This window comes from Tachysurus vachellii, chromosome 15 (genome assembly GCF_030014155.1).
Source record: "Tachysurus vachellii isolate PV-2020 chromosome 15, HZAU_Pvac_v1, whole genome shotgun sequence".
NCBI classification, from domain to species: domain Eukaryota; kingdom Metazoa; phylum Chordata; class Actinopteri; order Siluriformes; family Bagridae; genus Tachysurus; species Tachysurus vachellii.
The window spans coordinates 19,253,109-19,269,484 of NC_083474.1; the positions used below are offsets into that span (position 1 = coordinate 19,253,109).

The 16,376-nt window shown below is 37.6% G+C and overlaps 1 protein-coding gene across 1 annotated transcript in view; it reads right to left on the reverse strand.

The window, feature by feature from the left end:
• Positions 1 to 16,376, reverse strand: part of nbeab (neurobeachin b) — a 408,640-nt gene that overhangs the window by 266,151 nt on the left and 126,113 nt on the right. The window contains exons 9-12 of the mRNA XM_060888097.1: positions 5,828 to 6,025; positions 5,029 to 5,162; positions 2,108 to 2,216; positions 1 to 31 (exon numbers count right to left, since the gene is read on the reverse strand). The exon at positions 1 to 31 is cut by the window's left edge and continues 122 nt beyond it. Of these exons, the coding sequence (XP_060744080.1) occupies positions 1 to 31; positions 2,108 to 2,216; positions 5,029 to 5,162; positions 5,828 to 6,025 (472 nt within the window). The remainder of the gene's footprint in view (positions 32 to 2,107; positions 2,217 to 5,028; positions 5,163 to 5,827; positions 6,026 to 16,376) is intronic.

Below are 16,376 nucleotides of genomic sequence, written 5' to 3' on the forward strand. Positions count from 1 at the left end.
GCACGGCCCTGGTGATGTGCACCCGCGACGACTGCACAACAAAAGTGCACCATTTGTTAGTTAGTTTGAAATGCTTTGACTTTGGAGCAGTGTGGACTTTAACTTTGCCAGAAGTTTGGTAGGTGATTAGCAGAGGATGTGATGGCACCTGTGGGGTAGCTGTGAGCTGTGAGCGGGTCACAAACAGATGGCGAGGTATGTGTGAATGAGACAGCGAGCAGCGGGAGTGTTGCTGTACTAAGATCATCTCTCAGGTGCAGTCTCCTGGCAGCTCACATTTACAGAGGGACAGAGTACAGATGCGTTTTTTTTGCCCTTCCTGAGCCCAAGGTGAGGATGAGGAATGGAATTTGAAAGAGAAAGAGATGGATGAATGAGAGGATGTTGTAGGTCTGTCTGACACGGCACCTGATCGCTCAATTTCTTGATCTATCACTCTAGAGAACATGGAAGCTGAGAAAAACAGATTTTTTTTCATCTGCAGCAGCACCTGAATGTAGGACATATAATACATGTATATGTACACAGTGATTCATGAGTCCTTTCAATGAAACAATAAGTAAGATTATCATCTTAAACTATAGCCACAAGAATAAGAAGAGGAAGAAGAAAAATAGTCAAAGGAGGAAGATAGGTGGAGGATGAGGACAAAAAATGAGAACGAGAAGAAGAAGCAGGGGGAGGAGTAGAAGGAGAATTAGGAGTAGTAAGGGAAGATAAGAAGATGATGAAGAGAGAGAGAGAGAGAGAGAGAGAGAGAGAGAGAGAGAGAGAGGAAAAGGAGGTAAGGGAGAAGAGGAAGAAGAAGAAGAAGAAGAAGAAGAAGAAGAAGAAGAAGAAGAAGAAGAAGAAGAAGAAGAAGGGACAGGAAGAGGAGGTGGGGAGGAGGAGAAAATGTAAAATAAGGAGGAGGAAATGAAGAAAGAAAGTAAGAAGAGAAGGAGTAGGTAGAGGAGGAAGGAGGAGGAGGATATGTAGGATTAGGAAGAAGGACAAGAATGACATGAATGAATGAAAAATCTGTCATTTAGCATCTTTTAATCAGTGATTTTATTTTATTCTGCATAAATTTATTCAGACCTATTAGACTTTATAGAGGCAGCTGATTATGTTTTAATTGTGACTGTAGAATACACAACTCCAGAGCTGAACAGTGAGAGTGTTTTATCTACACGAGGGATCACAAACAAAACAGGTCCGAGAGTGGATCCTTGAGGGACCCCACATGTCACATTTGGTCATGAGTGTGATCGAGCTGGTGTCTTAGAGATAAGAGATAAATCCAAGCACACATACTCAGTTAACCTGAACACAGACACTCTGCTTTCCTGTATTTCTGTTAAAAGAAATCAGGATTTAATTGTCCAACTGAATGGATGTCCGGTTTAAGGAGAGAGAGAGAGAGAGAGAGAGAGAGAGAGAGAGAGAGAGAGAGAGAGAGAGAGAGAGCAGGAAAGGTTGTAATAATATTATCAGCTGCGTATTCAGGAACTGCTGCTGATGCCGGCGGCCATCGTAAGGTGCTGGATTTTTATGTAATTTTAATTAATCTAATGTACCAATGCTTGACATTTTCACTGTTCTGCTCACAAATTGGTGGAAATCCCCTTCGGTGATCGTCACAAAAGAAAAAAAGCCTATTTTTCATTCCTATGAACAATATATACAGTAATTAGAATTAGTGTTATTTGTTTTTTAACTCATCCATCCAATAACCGAATCATTTTTGACCATTTATTTTGTCATTTTTCGGTGGTACTCATAATAAATATAGCTAACTGATGCTAATTTTTTTCTTGCCTATACATTGCTAGATTTTAATTTAATATTTATGAACTTCATTAAAACATTCTCTATTTTTCATGACTGAAAGCCTGCACAATCACAATGCTCAAAACACTTACGCAAAAAAAAGATTCATGACTCACTTCCTGTTTTTTTGGTGATATAATATAATGGTTAAGTATTGCGTATCGTATATATTAATCCCGTCTTATTTCCACAGTCGAATGATCTTGAAAAACAATGTTGACACTGTGATCAGCCACATACTGTACAGCTACTATTTTAGTTGGAAATTCTGAAATTGAGAATCATAAGCACCAACCTTTTCCAGGAGATATCCGATCACCAGGAAGCCTTTTCCTCCCAGCATCTGTTCCTGCATGGCTACAGAGCTCTTCAGCAACTCCACCAGGAAACCCAGAAGACTAGCACTGTTAAACAGTACACAGAAATAAACACAACAAACCCTGAACACAACAGTCGTAAAGATTGCTATACAAAATAAACATCTTCCTGTTAGAAGCAGCAGCCGTGGCAAAGAACGTGTGTTTGACAAGTGAAAATTGAGAATGTTTTATGATTCTCCCTTTCCTTTTTTCAGTGTTCTCCATTAGCTTTTACTACAGTAATTACAATAGGCCATGTGCCTCATGTCTCTGCCCCTTTGATGTCATTGGTCTGTTACTGAGTGTGTTCACGTTTCTTGATTTCTTCGTTTATTTGTCAATGTGTATCCGTACCATTTTGCTAGATTTGTATTTTACTCAATAATTAATGGAATTGAATATTTCTACTCGCACTCAAATAAATTTACAAAGAGGAAGAACTTTAGGTTTAAATTAAGTTTAAAGGTTTTAAGTAGATTTAAATTAGATATGTCTTAAAGTAGCTAGCTAATTTGGATTAAATTTGCTAATATGTGTTAAATTAGATAGCTAATTTGGATTAAATTTGCTAATATGTGTTAAATTAGATAGCTAATTCGGATTAAATTTGCTAATATGTGTTAAATTAGATAGCTAATTAGGTTTAAATAAGATATGTCTTAAATTAGCTGGCTAAGTTGGTTTAAGGCGGCTAATCTGTCTTAAGGTAGCTAGCTAAGTAGGATTAAATTAGCTAATATTTCTTAAAGTATCTAGCTAAGTAGGTTTTTTAAGTTAGCTAGCTACTTATATTTTGTGAATTAATGTGTTAAACTAATTCTTTTTTGTTTTTATTACAAACAATAATTACTAGTCTCTTAGTTTTCATTCCAGCAAAGTTCTTAAACACCAGTTAGCAAAACTCTAGGTTTGTCAGGAGTTAGCATCTTCCTTATGACTGCGTTTAGTGAACTAAGTCAAGCAGGATGGAGTTTGATGAACTTGTGGTCATCTCCCATTTTATTAGTTAGATTAATTACATTTTATTCTTGAGTACTTTGGCTCTACCTCAAGATCTTCTACATCTTAATTTTGAAAAAAAAAAGTCCAGTTTATCTACTTTTTCCACCGCTGCTGATTATTTACTGTCTTCTATTATTCATTGTTCTATACAAAGCCTTGAGGAACGTATTAGTCATTTCCAATTCTTTGTTTCCGTGCCTGTCTTGTGCCATGTAGGATTCTCAGATGCCCGTCATAAAGCACACACCAGGTTTATACACAGTTTTTTTCCACATCATCCAGCCAGCACTTTCCACACTATCGCTTCTGGTTATGTAAACCTACTGAATGCAAAATTAGACCCTATGTGACTCTTTTCAGACTCGATTGTGCTTCTTCAGACCTCAGAGAGAACTAGATCATATTTGGAAAGCAAGCACTGGATAATTGGAGCTAGTTAGAGGGCCACAAAGCTGGGATGAGTGGAGTGAGAACAGCTGAACTGGAATCAGAGTAATGCTTAGCGTCTCTAAATAAAGCTGAACTCCTAAATGCTGAACAGAGACAGTGTAAAGCATCCGTATATCGGGTCAGCAGTACCCATCGACACTTATGAACTTATGAAAAGAGACATGAGTGATAGCTTCCGCACCACTGAGGCAAAGCAGAAAGAATGAGGAGGAACTTCTTCCAGTTAGGCATCTGGGCCCTTAACCAGGAACACACCTAAAACCTGATCTGCATTTCTATAAACTTTCATCTCTTTCCCACCTTTTAAATTTTCTATCTGTCATTTCAGTGAATTCTATTTATAGTATATTTTTATTCTTCTCAATGTTTTAAACACGTTAATTGTTTCCCATATAGTTTGATGTTTCACACTGCTCTTACTTGACCCAGGTTTAACATTTAATCCTGGCTCTTCATAATCTCCATAGACCATACATTCCTAAACCACACCTTAAACTTCTCATTCATTCATTCATTCTCTACCGCTTATCCGAACTACCTCGGGTCACGGGGAGCCTGTGCCTATCTCAGGCGTCATGGGGCATCAAGGCAGGATACACCCTGGACAGAGTGCCAACCCATCGCAGGCATACACACACACACACTCTCATTCACTCACACACTACGGCAATTTTTCCAGAGATGCCAATCAACCTACCATGCATGTCTTTGGACTGGGGGAGGAAACCGGAGTACCCGGAGGAAACCCCCGAGGCACGGGGAGAACATGCAAACTCCACACATACAATGTGGAGGCGGGAATCGAACCCCCAACCCTGGAGGTGTGAGGCGAACGTGCTAACCACTAAGCCACCGTGCCCCCCTACCTTAAACTTCTCCTTATTTAAATATTTATGCGCAACTGCTTTAAATAACAGCTTGTCTCATTGTGGAAAAAAGTTCAGGTCTGCCGTTCTGTATTCGAAGCAGTTTTTGTTATACTGTATTTCACAGCTTTCTAATCTTTTTTGCTTTCAAGATGTTCTGTGTTTTGCCGCCTGACTCTATTTACCGCGGCATTTTTGTCACTACATTCTGATTTGCAAGTTTCATTTTAACGCCTTATCGTTTCACGCAGTTCACTTTTGGCACAGAGATGTGGATTTAACAGTGTAAAAGTTTCATGACCCTGGGCACAATGTTGGAACGTTAAACGTTATTCTGCCCAGGGTTAAAAGCAGGGTTTAGAACCACGATAAAGCAGAAAAATCATATTGATTCTATTTTTTTTAATGCTGACAGACTTAAATCATGACTTGTGCTTACGAATTCATTCACCAGATTGACTGTATCCTATAAATTACATGGAATTGATGGTTGTGTCCTACACTGATGAGGTAAGACAAGGTCAGACAAGGTCACTCACCAAACAGCGGTCTCCACCTGACTCTCAATGTGCTGATGGAAATCAAGTTGAGAGAAGAGAGGGAAGAGAACCTGAATGCCCCCGATGGAGTGGATGGCACTGTGGATCGAGTGCGTGACGATAGCCTTTACATCCTGAAAAGGAAAATAGAAATGATAAAAAACAAAATGGACTGCTTCTTTTGGAAAAAAACTGGAAAAAAGCTAGAAAAAAGTATTGGCACCCTATCTATCCGCTCGACTCTAAAAGTATTGGTACCCTATTTATCGACGCAACTCTAAAAAGTATTGGCACCCTATCTATCTACTCAACTCTAAACATATTGGCACCCCATCTATAAACTCAACTCTAAAAGTATTGGCACCCGATCTATCTACTCAACTTTTAAAGTATTGGCACCCTGTCTCTTTATCATTACCTATTGTCAACCTATCAATGCACTCAACACTAAACACACTGGCACCCCTTTTATAGGCTTAACTAAAAAAATGGCAAACCATCTTTTTAATTTTTCTATAAACTGCACAAAACAACTACTTGAAAACTTATTAAACTATATTAACCATAATATTTTTTTTAATTATTATTTGTTTAAGGGTTTTGTTTAATTAATAAACAGCTTCTGACTAATCAGATAAAAGTAGTCAAGAGTGCGGTGCTATGGTAGTGGGTCTATGCTTAAGCTTGAATATGACCTAAGTTCATAGAACTCATTTCACCACCACATACAGTCTCTCAATCATACCCAGAGACACCCAAATACATGGATACACAGAGACAGAGAGAGAGACATACACACCTGCAGCATGAGGGCATGTGGCGAGTGGACGAAGATCGAGGCGTTCTCTCTAGGAGAAGACTCCAGACACAGTTGAGCATCCGTGGCTTTGGCATTGTAGGTGAAGCAGATGCTACTGGCCAACTTTCCATCATACAACACCTGCTTATGATGCTCAGCCAGATGGATATCGCTCTCTGACTTAAACTTAAACGTGCTCTGTGAAGACACACAAAGATAGATCAAGATATGAGATCTATTGTGAAAGATCTGCAATAACAAATCACCCAGAAACAGTTAGAGGTATCTCTCAGTTCATGTCAAACAAATACGGCAGGTTGCTTTTACGCTGTAATTAAAATCATCCAAAGCCTCGAGTGTAGGATGAATTACGTATGAATGAGGGCGAGGAAAAGCCACGGTGGCTGGAGCTGAAGAGGGCAGTTGTGCAATGCTGTAATTAAGTCATGATTGAATCATCATCAAATAACACTTCAATCTTGAGTTCTCTTTGTATTATTATTATTATTATAATTTTTTATAATCTATAATCATCTTCTAACTCACATTTCTACACTGAAAAAATCTACCTCCTGTTTGTGAGAAGCTATGGTCTTCCAGTTGTGACCACCACTGGCTATTAGGAGATATAGTTACATCCGTCTATAAGCAAATGCTATTTATAATATCTGACTCTGATCTCCAGTATGACCAAGACTCCAGAATGAAACACAGCCCACATAGTAAGTCTAACGAGTCTGTTTCATACTGTCTCATAGTTATTCACACAACCCTCCCATCCATCCTCACTGGACTTCAAATCAAATCAAATCAAATATTATTTGTCACATACACATACATACAGAGTACGACATGCAGTGAAATGCTTTTTGTATCTGTCCGGTATTCAAACATAACGGATGCAATTAGGGATATAACCAAATTAGTTATATAAAGATATATAAAGTTATATAAATCTAACCAAAAGGAGGTAGATAAATAAAAAAGTATAAACTATATAAAAAACTATATAAAATATGAAAATATGAAAATATAAGTGAAAAATAATGTATATACATAAATATACATAAATGCGTATGGTTTTAATTATTGTCTATAGTATTAAAGTGTCCATGTGCAGTATGGTGTGTATAAGGTGTATAAAGTGGCACTGTGCAAGTCCAGAGTTAAGGTGACAGTCTAGAGTTGAAGAGTTAAAGTGTCATGGTGCAAGAAAGGTGTGCAGAAAATAGTGAAGGGGAGATTTCCAGTAGGGGGGCACGGTGGCTTAGTGGTTAGCACGTTCGTCTCACACCTCCAGGGTCGGGGGTTCGATTCCCGCCTCCGCCTTGGGTGTGTGGAGTTTGCATGTTCTCCCTGTGCCTCGGGGGTTTCCTCCGGGTACTCCGGTTTCCTCCCCCGGTCCAAAGACATGCATGGTAGGTTGATTGGCATCTCTGGAAAATTGTCCGTAGTGTGTGATTGCATGAGTGAATGAGAGTGTGTGTGTGCCCTGTGATGGGTTGGCACTCCGTCCAGGGTGTATCCTGCCTTGATGCCCAATGATGCCTGAGATAGGCACAGGCTCCCCGTGACCCGAGGTAGTTCGGATAAGCGGTAGAAAATGAATGAGTGAGAGATTTCCAGTACTAGATCCAGATCCTGGGTGTTTCCTGGTTTAAACTTCGAATGGCCTGCGATAAGAAGCTTCTCCTTATTCTCTCTGTGAATGCTTTCAAGGAGCGGAAGCGTTTCCCTGAACGCAACAAAGAAAAGAGTCCATTGTTGGGATGACTGAGACCTGAGTTAAGATTGAAGACTCAATCTTCACTAAACACTTAAACAAGTACTTAGTCTTATTAACTCTTTTTCCCAGTGGCTGTTATTTAAAATGTTTATTTAATCCTGATTTCTTGTGTTCATGTTCATGTTGAATGTCTTTGTCATGTTACATTCCACAGTGGTGGTTAATGGCTAATAAAGGCCTTCAAATTTGTAGTTTTTAGTGGTTAAGGTGTTGGACTACAAACAGGGTTCCCACTCTTTTTCAGAGATCATTTTCCAGGACTTTTTCAAATTTAGCAAAAAAAGACAAGGCTCACAGATTCACGGCCTAAAGTAATATGTTCTTCTCTCCAGAAGTCTTAAAAACAACGTACACTTTATGGCTATTACTTAACTATACTTTTAAAGACAATTTGTTCATGTGAATGAAATTTCAACATTTATAAAATAAAAAGACAGCACATATTAATACCCTCTCCTTTCTCAGGCCAATGCCGTCGTGTATGCTTTAGTTTGCTGTGCATTCCCCTTGCACGTGATATTCAGATTAACAAGGTTAATATATCCTGCTTACCCGTCACCATTTGCTGAAAACATTCGAGCACTTAAACCATTCCTAGCGCCTGAAACCGCCAACACAAGACAGCGTCATCCGTCACAGCGAGATTAAACAGCATAACAAAAAACCCGTCAAAACTCAGCGTCCCTGAACAGAGCGCTTTCTGTTACTAACGTTAATTGTTTCAACCAGTTTACAACAATTAATGACCAGTTTTCCAGTCCTGGAAAACTGGTCATTAATTTTCCAGGATTTCCAGGTTTTCCAGGACGCGTGGGAACCCTGACTAACCAGAAGGTTGTGAGTTAAAATCCCAGGTCCACCATTATGCCACTGCTGGGCCCCTGAGCAAGGCCCTTAACCCTCAATTGCTCAGTTGTATAAAATAGGTTTAAATGTAAATCACTCTGGATAGGGGTGTTGTTTGTCAAATCATTATTCACAACATGCACTATGTTTGCTGTTGTGTGCTGTCACATTTATGTTTTATTTCCATGGTTTAAGTAACCTTGTTTTTGTCTTAGTTATGTTATGTAGTTTCTGTTTATTCAAGTTAAGCCATCTTTTGTTATTTTTTCATCTAATAAACCATGGTTTGTCTTTATCCCTGCATTTGGGTCTGTTAAATCTATGCCATGCCATCACCAACATCACAATAGTAGAGACACCAGGTGTTATCTTCAGCGAATAAAATTCAACAGATGGAAAAACACATGTCTCACACTGAAAGCCAATAGAGTCCTGATTCATTTTAGATCAGACTTTTAGATATAAAATAATTCATTTGTTTACACTAAATGAAAATGTAACATAAATCCATTTCCATTCCACCAGAAGGGTGGAAATAAGGTTTTATCTCTGCAAGTCACCACTCACTGTACTATAAAGTTGCTATGAAGCAGGCCTTAATTCTACTGGTTGCAATGCTAAACATATTCATCAAAGAATAGTTTAAATAGTAAAAAATTCTAGAAAGTGAAGTATAAAATTCAGCAGTGTTTATCTGAATCATATCATATGAGATGAAAGAGTATCAGTGTGATTTTTAAAACAGATCACATGACCTCTACTGTCTTCACTCCCATTGGTAGTACAATAACCAACCTTTGTACAACCACCGTACAATATACTGTAGTAGCAAAGTGAAGAAATCCCATGAGATGTCTCCCTCCTGTTTTGTCCCTCTTTAGTTAGCAAGATGCTAGTCAGCTATCTGTTGCTTTTCCGCCTCAAAACATTGAACTGCAGAGTGTTATAGATTTAATTTGCAAAATTATGCAAATGCAAATATTTAGATGTTTACATTAGGACAAGAAGGAAAAAAAAACTAGCGAGAATAGCCTGAATTATTGCTAGCGGTTCTTTCTTACTCTTAGAGCACAGCTTGGTGTTTTTGTGTGTTTTATCTTTCCCTGCACCAAACAAAAAGAAGCTGGAATTAGCGGTAAGGTGCATAAAATGGAAAATAAACACAAAAACAAAAAGACTATGGAAAAAGCTACAAATTGCTAATTCATTTGGAGCAATTATCCAATAGAAGCCGATGGATTTTCGCAAATGTATTGTGTAGTAAAAATGATAGAGATGAGAGATTCAGGGATCCATTAGTGTGCAGGTGAGCACTGGGAAACATTTTACTTGTTGCTTGTTTTTTAACAACATGTAGCTTTACTAATCGAAATCTGGATGTAAATATCAATCCACATCATCCCTGAGGTAAACTACAAAAGTATTCTTCTATGTGAAACCAGAGACTATAATAATCTCAGCACGCTGTTCACTGAAGCGGACAACAGGACAGTTTATGATGTACATGGACAGCCCGTGACTCTTGGGATTGCTGTGGATGTGGCCTGGAGACTGTCACTCTGTCTTCGAGCTACTGCTGTGTCGGTCATCTTTGTGGTCATCAGCGATCATTTGAAGACATTAGCAGGAAGGAATTAGTGTTGGGTCTGTGGTGTACTTGGAAATGATACTGACCTAAATTAGTTCCTCAGGATCTCTTGGCTGCACAATTCTACTAACTTTACAAATTTTATTCTGTTTCAATGCTCCTGGAAAGCTGCTTTGAGACAATGTCCATTGTTAAAAGTGCTATACAAATAAAATGAATTGAATTTAATTGAATGATGTACAATTCTGTTATCCAGGTGAGATAATATAGCATGACACTGACACATAGCGTAATACCCAGTGCTAAATGTGTTGGTTTTAGCATCTCGCACATCACCATTATCAGTCACACAAAAAGTCAGATATCAACTAGCATCAAGCAATCCTGTGAAAGGAAACAGCCTCAAAGGAAAAAGTACAAACAGATGAACCACACGAAATAATATCAAACCAGAAACACAACATATGATCTTAAGACAAAATTAACAGCTATTACAACCAGCTGTATGCTAATCTTGTTTAGTTTTACTTCTATGCTAGCCTTAGAACCATGCAGCGTTATGCTAGCTTTATAAATTGTGTATTTAAGCTAAATCCAGAAATACTCCTTAAAAAGGAATCGCTGCCTGGACACTATAGGGTGCCATTTTTTTTGGATCGCAAGCATTTTTCTCCTGATTTTGATTAAGCGGGTAATAGAAAAGCAGGATATTGTAGTTTTTATTTGTGTGAAATTAATCTTGTTGTGAATGAAATGTTCAGTTTTGATTTTATGATGTTTATTGTTTTGCTGTTACTCAGCTTGAGAAGCACAAGCTTCATTTTCTATAGTTTTATTACATTCACAGTGGAAATGAGAAAGCTGCTATCTGCTTTTCATCTCCATCTGTTTGTTTATTTGTTCATGTTTGTGTTTATGTTAAGATTTATTAATTTTCATGCTTGTTCGTGTATTTATTAAGATTTTACTTTGTAGTCTCTATTGTTCTATGTCTTTGTTTGATCATTCTTTTTTCTTTGTGTGTTTATATTAGGTGTTGTTGATTTTGTGATAATTTATTTATTTTTTATTTATTTGTTTGTTTGTATCTATCTATCTATGTCCGTCCCTCTGTCTGTACTATTTTCTTGCTTGTTTGTTCGTTAATTTTTTTGTTGTCTCTTTTTATATTACATTTTATTAATTTTATGCTCATTCATTCATTTATTTATTCATTCATTCATTCATTTATTCATTCATTTATCTTTATTTATTTTTGTTATCTATCTATCTATCTATCTATCTATCTATCTATCTATCTATCTATCTATCTATCTATCTATCCAGATTTAGTTTTAGCTTTTAAAATGTTTGTTTGTCTGTTTGTTAGTATGTGTCTTAAATTGTATGTGTCTGAATTTACACTGAGACTATAAAGAAAGTGTATAAAACATGCAGCTGGATGACTAGGACAGTGGGAGGCTCAAATCAGTTCTCAAACAGGTAGAGAAATAAACATTCTCAGCACTGACACACTACAGCATCCTGCATATTGGATTTTCAGCTGAGAAAACACACTTATTTTTATCCTTACAATAAATCACTGACCTGCATGACATCAAAAATATGTGATACCGAAGTGCACCGTACAAATCACACGCAAATGAATACCAGGAGATATGTATCCAAAATCAGAAAAGAAACAATTGGCTGGATGGTTATGGGCGGCTCTGTGAGGTTCCTGTCAGGTTCCCCAACCCTCTGCTTGTAACTGATGATGTAATACTAGCCTTTTGATAAAATAAAAAAAAAAAAAACAAAAACAGCCAAACAACATTAATCTTCTGTGTCAGTGGGGAAGAAACAACAACTACAACGAAATTACACTGGGAGAAAACATGCTGCAGCCCAAAAAACTATTTCAGACACTTCGCAGTTGGCTAAGGTGGAGAATATGGTGTTGAAAACTGATGGCAGAAAACCAATTTATACAGCGATTATTCTGTTCTAGTTGTTTATTTCTATTAATATTTGTCCAAATTATTGTTCAAAGACTTTTTTTTGTTTAAAATAAATGGAAATGGGGAAAAAATGGGCAATACTGTAGTGCATGGTTTTATTTTTTATTTTTGTAATTGTAGAAAAAAATGAAAACAGATATTATTTTGTAAAATAAATCTATCTATCTATCTTTAGTTGCATCTTTAAATATTTTTTTTGTTTGTTTATTTATGTCCTTAAAGCATATGACTTTATCCAGATGAATTTACACTAAAAAGAAAAAAGTGGCAGACTGAACTCAGGTGTTCTCAAACACAAATTTAGAATTTCCATATAAATATTTTATTATTTTAAGTTCATTTATAATTAAGTTCATCTGAAAATGTACTAAAACGTTTACGTCCTCTGTTTCTCACTCACTCTCGACACGTCTCTCTCCTCGTGAATCATCCTGTATCACCGCCCTCATAGGTCAGTACTGTCATTACATCACTGGATGATGTAATCGCTGCTAATAATGATTAGGTCATCATCTGAACGAAAATCAGACAGAATTTAATCTCATTATGCTAGATAATTCTTAGGCTTGGTAATGCTAATTAATCTCAGCTATAGTGACGTACCTCTGGCTGGGACCAGAAACAGAGCATGACTCGTCCATTTCTCTGATCAATCACATGAATTAGAGGATAATATCTGATTGATTTTGGTCCAAGTTCTGTTTTTTTACATAAATCTACTTGAATTGCAAAATTGCGAGCACCAGATTCCTCTTTAAAACTCCTACCAGTGAAGACAGTATTGGATAAAGATATCACTAAGATATTGAAGCAAATCATCTTCATTATCCTATAAGTAGCATTTATTCTGGTCAATGTTGGAGCCTCTTCTCAGGGATCATATGGAAGGATTAGCTGTTATTAACATCTGTTATTAACTCTCTTTTCCAGGCTTCAAAATGTTATTTGACAGGAAGATGGGGAAATATTTTGTGATGCCTACGATACCTTCGCATCACCATCAACTCCTGCTGTCTGACATCCGTTTGAATTAAACAGATGAGGAAGAAAAAACAGATGTGTTCATATTTTAGAAGTTTTCTCAGATCCCTGGTTACGCTATTAACCAGCATCATACACGACATGTACAGGTTTAAGAAGTGAGTGTGACTTACATCAAGTACGGCACACAGACTGCAGGTAGAAATTAGAATGGATGGATGCAGGAGCGATGGAAGTAGAATTTGTATTTATTTTACAATTTTTAAGAGAAATATTATCCTAAGAAAATTTGGAGCTCAAGCTCTTTTTGTTAGGGATCAGTCCGGACTTTTGGCCATGTGCTATTATTGTTATTGTTGTTGTCACGTGTTTGCCCCACCTTCGTTCACTCCTCCCTGTCTCCACACCTGTTCCTAATTGTGTCTCATTGTTATATCGTCGCTGTCGGGCGGAATCCTCGTATCTCCAAAAACATTACTTTTCAGAAAATTAAAAAAACGCCGTACCTTATCTGCAGTACACAGGGTTTAGTCCGCGTTGCAGTGGATTGTCTTGCGCTAAATTCCTGTCCTCAGACGAGCACCAGAACTAGCGGGGGTCAAGATTTTTTTTTCTTTGAGCCCAATGTTTTGAAGACATTTACCTCAGAAGACGTGTTGATTCATTGTGACTCTTCTTGAAGAGAAATATGCCATGAAGCTCTCCCGCGGAGTGAGGAAGAGGTGGACAGTTGAAGTGTCCAATGGAGTTATGAGATTTGTGCTCAAGCTATTTTCAAGACTTTAGACAAAATTTGGACTTGTATTTAATATACATTGGATATGTATTTAAGTGAGCCGCATTGCCGAGTGCAGTGCGGAATCATTTGTTACGTTTAGTCAAGGTTAGGTCTCATCATTTGTATTGGTTTAGTTCTCGTCCCTTTTCTGTGTTGTCTTTATTATTTATGAAACCACATTCATTTGAAGCTATCCTGCGTACGGGTCTGTCTCCTTCCTTCCCTGGATGTGACACTTTTTGGTTAGTTAAAATTTTCAATCAGTCTCACTCCAGGGTTTTTTCTATTGTTTTTGTGTTTGTTTCTTTTTTAATTGTTCTGGCCATGTACTTGATTTCAAAATTTTCACTGCAATGCAAAAAGAAACTAAAACAACCTTTTTTTTGGAATACTACTTGCATTGGTCAATTTCCCAGCACAGTATTCTTTTTTTAATCTCCTACCAGTGTAATGACTTTCTAGCTTTCTGTGATAGCTCTACTCATGTTCCAGACACGTGAATGAAAGAGGGCTTCAGCTGAAAGTGTGTTGTAATAACATTACACAACACAAGCTCAGAATGCTCGTATCTAGGATGGTTTACCATAAATGCCTTTTATCTGCTGTGAATTCTACGATAGCATGTGTGACAGTAAACGGTTTGTTGCTCCTCCTGCTACTACGGAAGTTTTAGACATACTACATGAGTTTTGGGCAGCTGGCAAACACCTGGCAGCAAATCCTGTGTTGCACTGTGGCTATTTACCACTTAACAGATTTCAGGCCAATTATTACAGGCTGCATCCCAACTCACACATTGCATGCTAAATGGTACACCTTAATAGCAATAATATCATTGGTGTAGTATGCTAGTACAGGGTTCGGCACTAGGCCCAGACCCAGGATTATCGTCGTCTCGTCAAGTTTACAAAGGTCTTGAAAATAATTATAATACCCAGCAGCATGGCTTCTGCACAACCAAACACTGGTGCATATCTTTAGCAGTAAAAAAGCAGAACGTCTATCACGCAAAATAAACAAAGATGAGGAAAAAAGAGAAAGATAAAGAGACTTTGGTCAGTAATGTTGAGTGAACTGATCTTTCCATCAGGATGGGGAAACACAGATTACAGGCTCATCTGTGGTGTGTAATTGCTTGCCCCTGTAACAGGCTCTTCATTATTTCTAATAACCTGCCTGTGCTGATGGTGTGTGTTTCTGAGCTAATTGAAGGTGAAGATCCTTAGAGGATTTCATGCATGAGCAAACCGTAAAGCTGTACAGAGCATGGACTGGGCCAAGAGCGGTGAAAATAGAATTTTTAGATATTTCAAAAAAAATTTTAAGGGAAATTTTACCCTAAAAAAAAAAGACTTAAGAAAACAAGCACTTTTAGATGCTTTTGATTTTCAATCAGTTTCTCGCCAGGTGTTTTTTTTTTTTTTGGCCGGAAATTGCCTGGAATTGCTTTGTGGTGGGGCTCCAATCATTTACATCAATACTGCGAGAGATGGAGGAGAAACTAATCCCAGCTGTCAGCTCACATCCACAGCAGTACAAGCCAGTGGGATAAATCTATAATATATCTTCTAACAGGCCTTGGCTCAGCACGCTGTAAGAGTACACGCAGATCTCTCAAGAAAACACACAATTAAAAAAAGACTTTTTTTTTTTTTTTAAGGTCAATCTTCATGTGTAAATATGTCACATGATTTCAATTCGTTGTGAACAGAGTACAACACTGAGCACCATTCAGAGTTACTTTTAAAAATTGTAGCTCACACGGCGTAGGAAACTTGAAGGCAAAAATCGCCTCAGGTCCTAATTACAGTAACATTAATACCCGTTTTTAAAAGACTCAACCGGCTGACTCGGTTCTACCCCGAGGACACAATTAAAATCAAGAGCTCTACAAATGCTTGTTGGAACCAAAGCTCAGAAACATAAACGAAAGCAAGCAAATTAAGGGCATTAGATCATATACTCTGGATGGAAATGTGTTTTAAAACCCAAAGCGAGAAAGATTTGGTCTGCATTTTTTCATATTCCTCGCCGGAGCCCAACCTCTGAACATTTCAGCAGTTTTACAATGAACCCTGACTTGCTCCCTTTAAACAGAACACAGAAACTCTGCTCTCTATTTCCCTCAGGAGTTGTTAAGCAAAAGCCAGAAATCTGCTGTATGGTTTATTTTACAAAGCAACAATGATGCAAAAAATGATTTTCTTTATTTAGTTAGAAAATATCTGGAAAAAATTTAAGTATTTAGCTGTGGTGAACATTTCACACGCCTCTACATTAGCACTTAGTAGATTGTACGTACCGGTAAACTAGCATGTAGTAACATTAGCCTAGAGGTGAAAATATTGGCTAAATGTTAAGTAAAGAAGCTATAAAAATCCAAAGTATTCCACACAGTGCCGATACACATCGCTGACGTACAGCTTGAATTTTTAATAAAAATAAAATCTCTATAAGAAGCTCATCCTTTTTTGCCACCTGGAGGTGATTTTACAAAGAAAATTCACGCGTAATTTTTTCTGTCTCGATGAAAAGGCTAAATTTTGGTCACTAACCTACTGTGTAGCTCC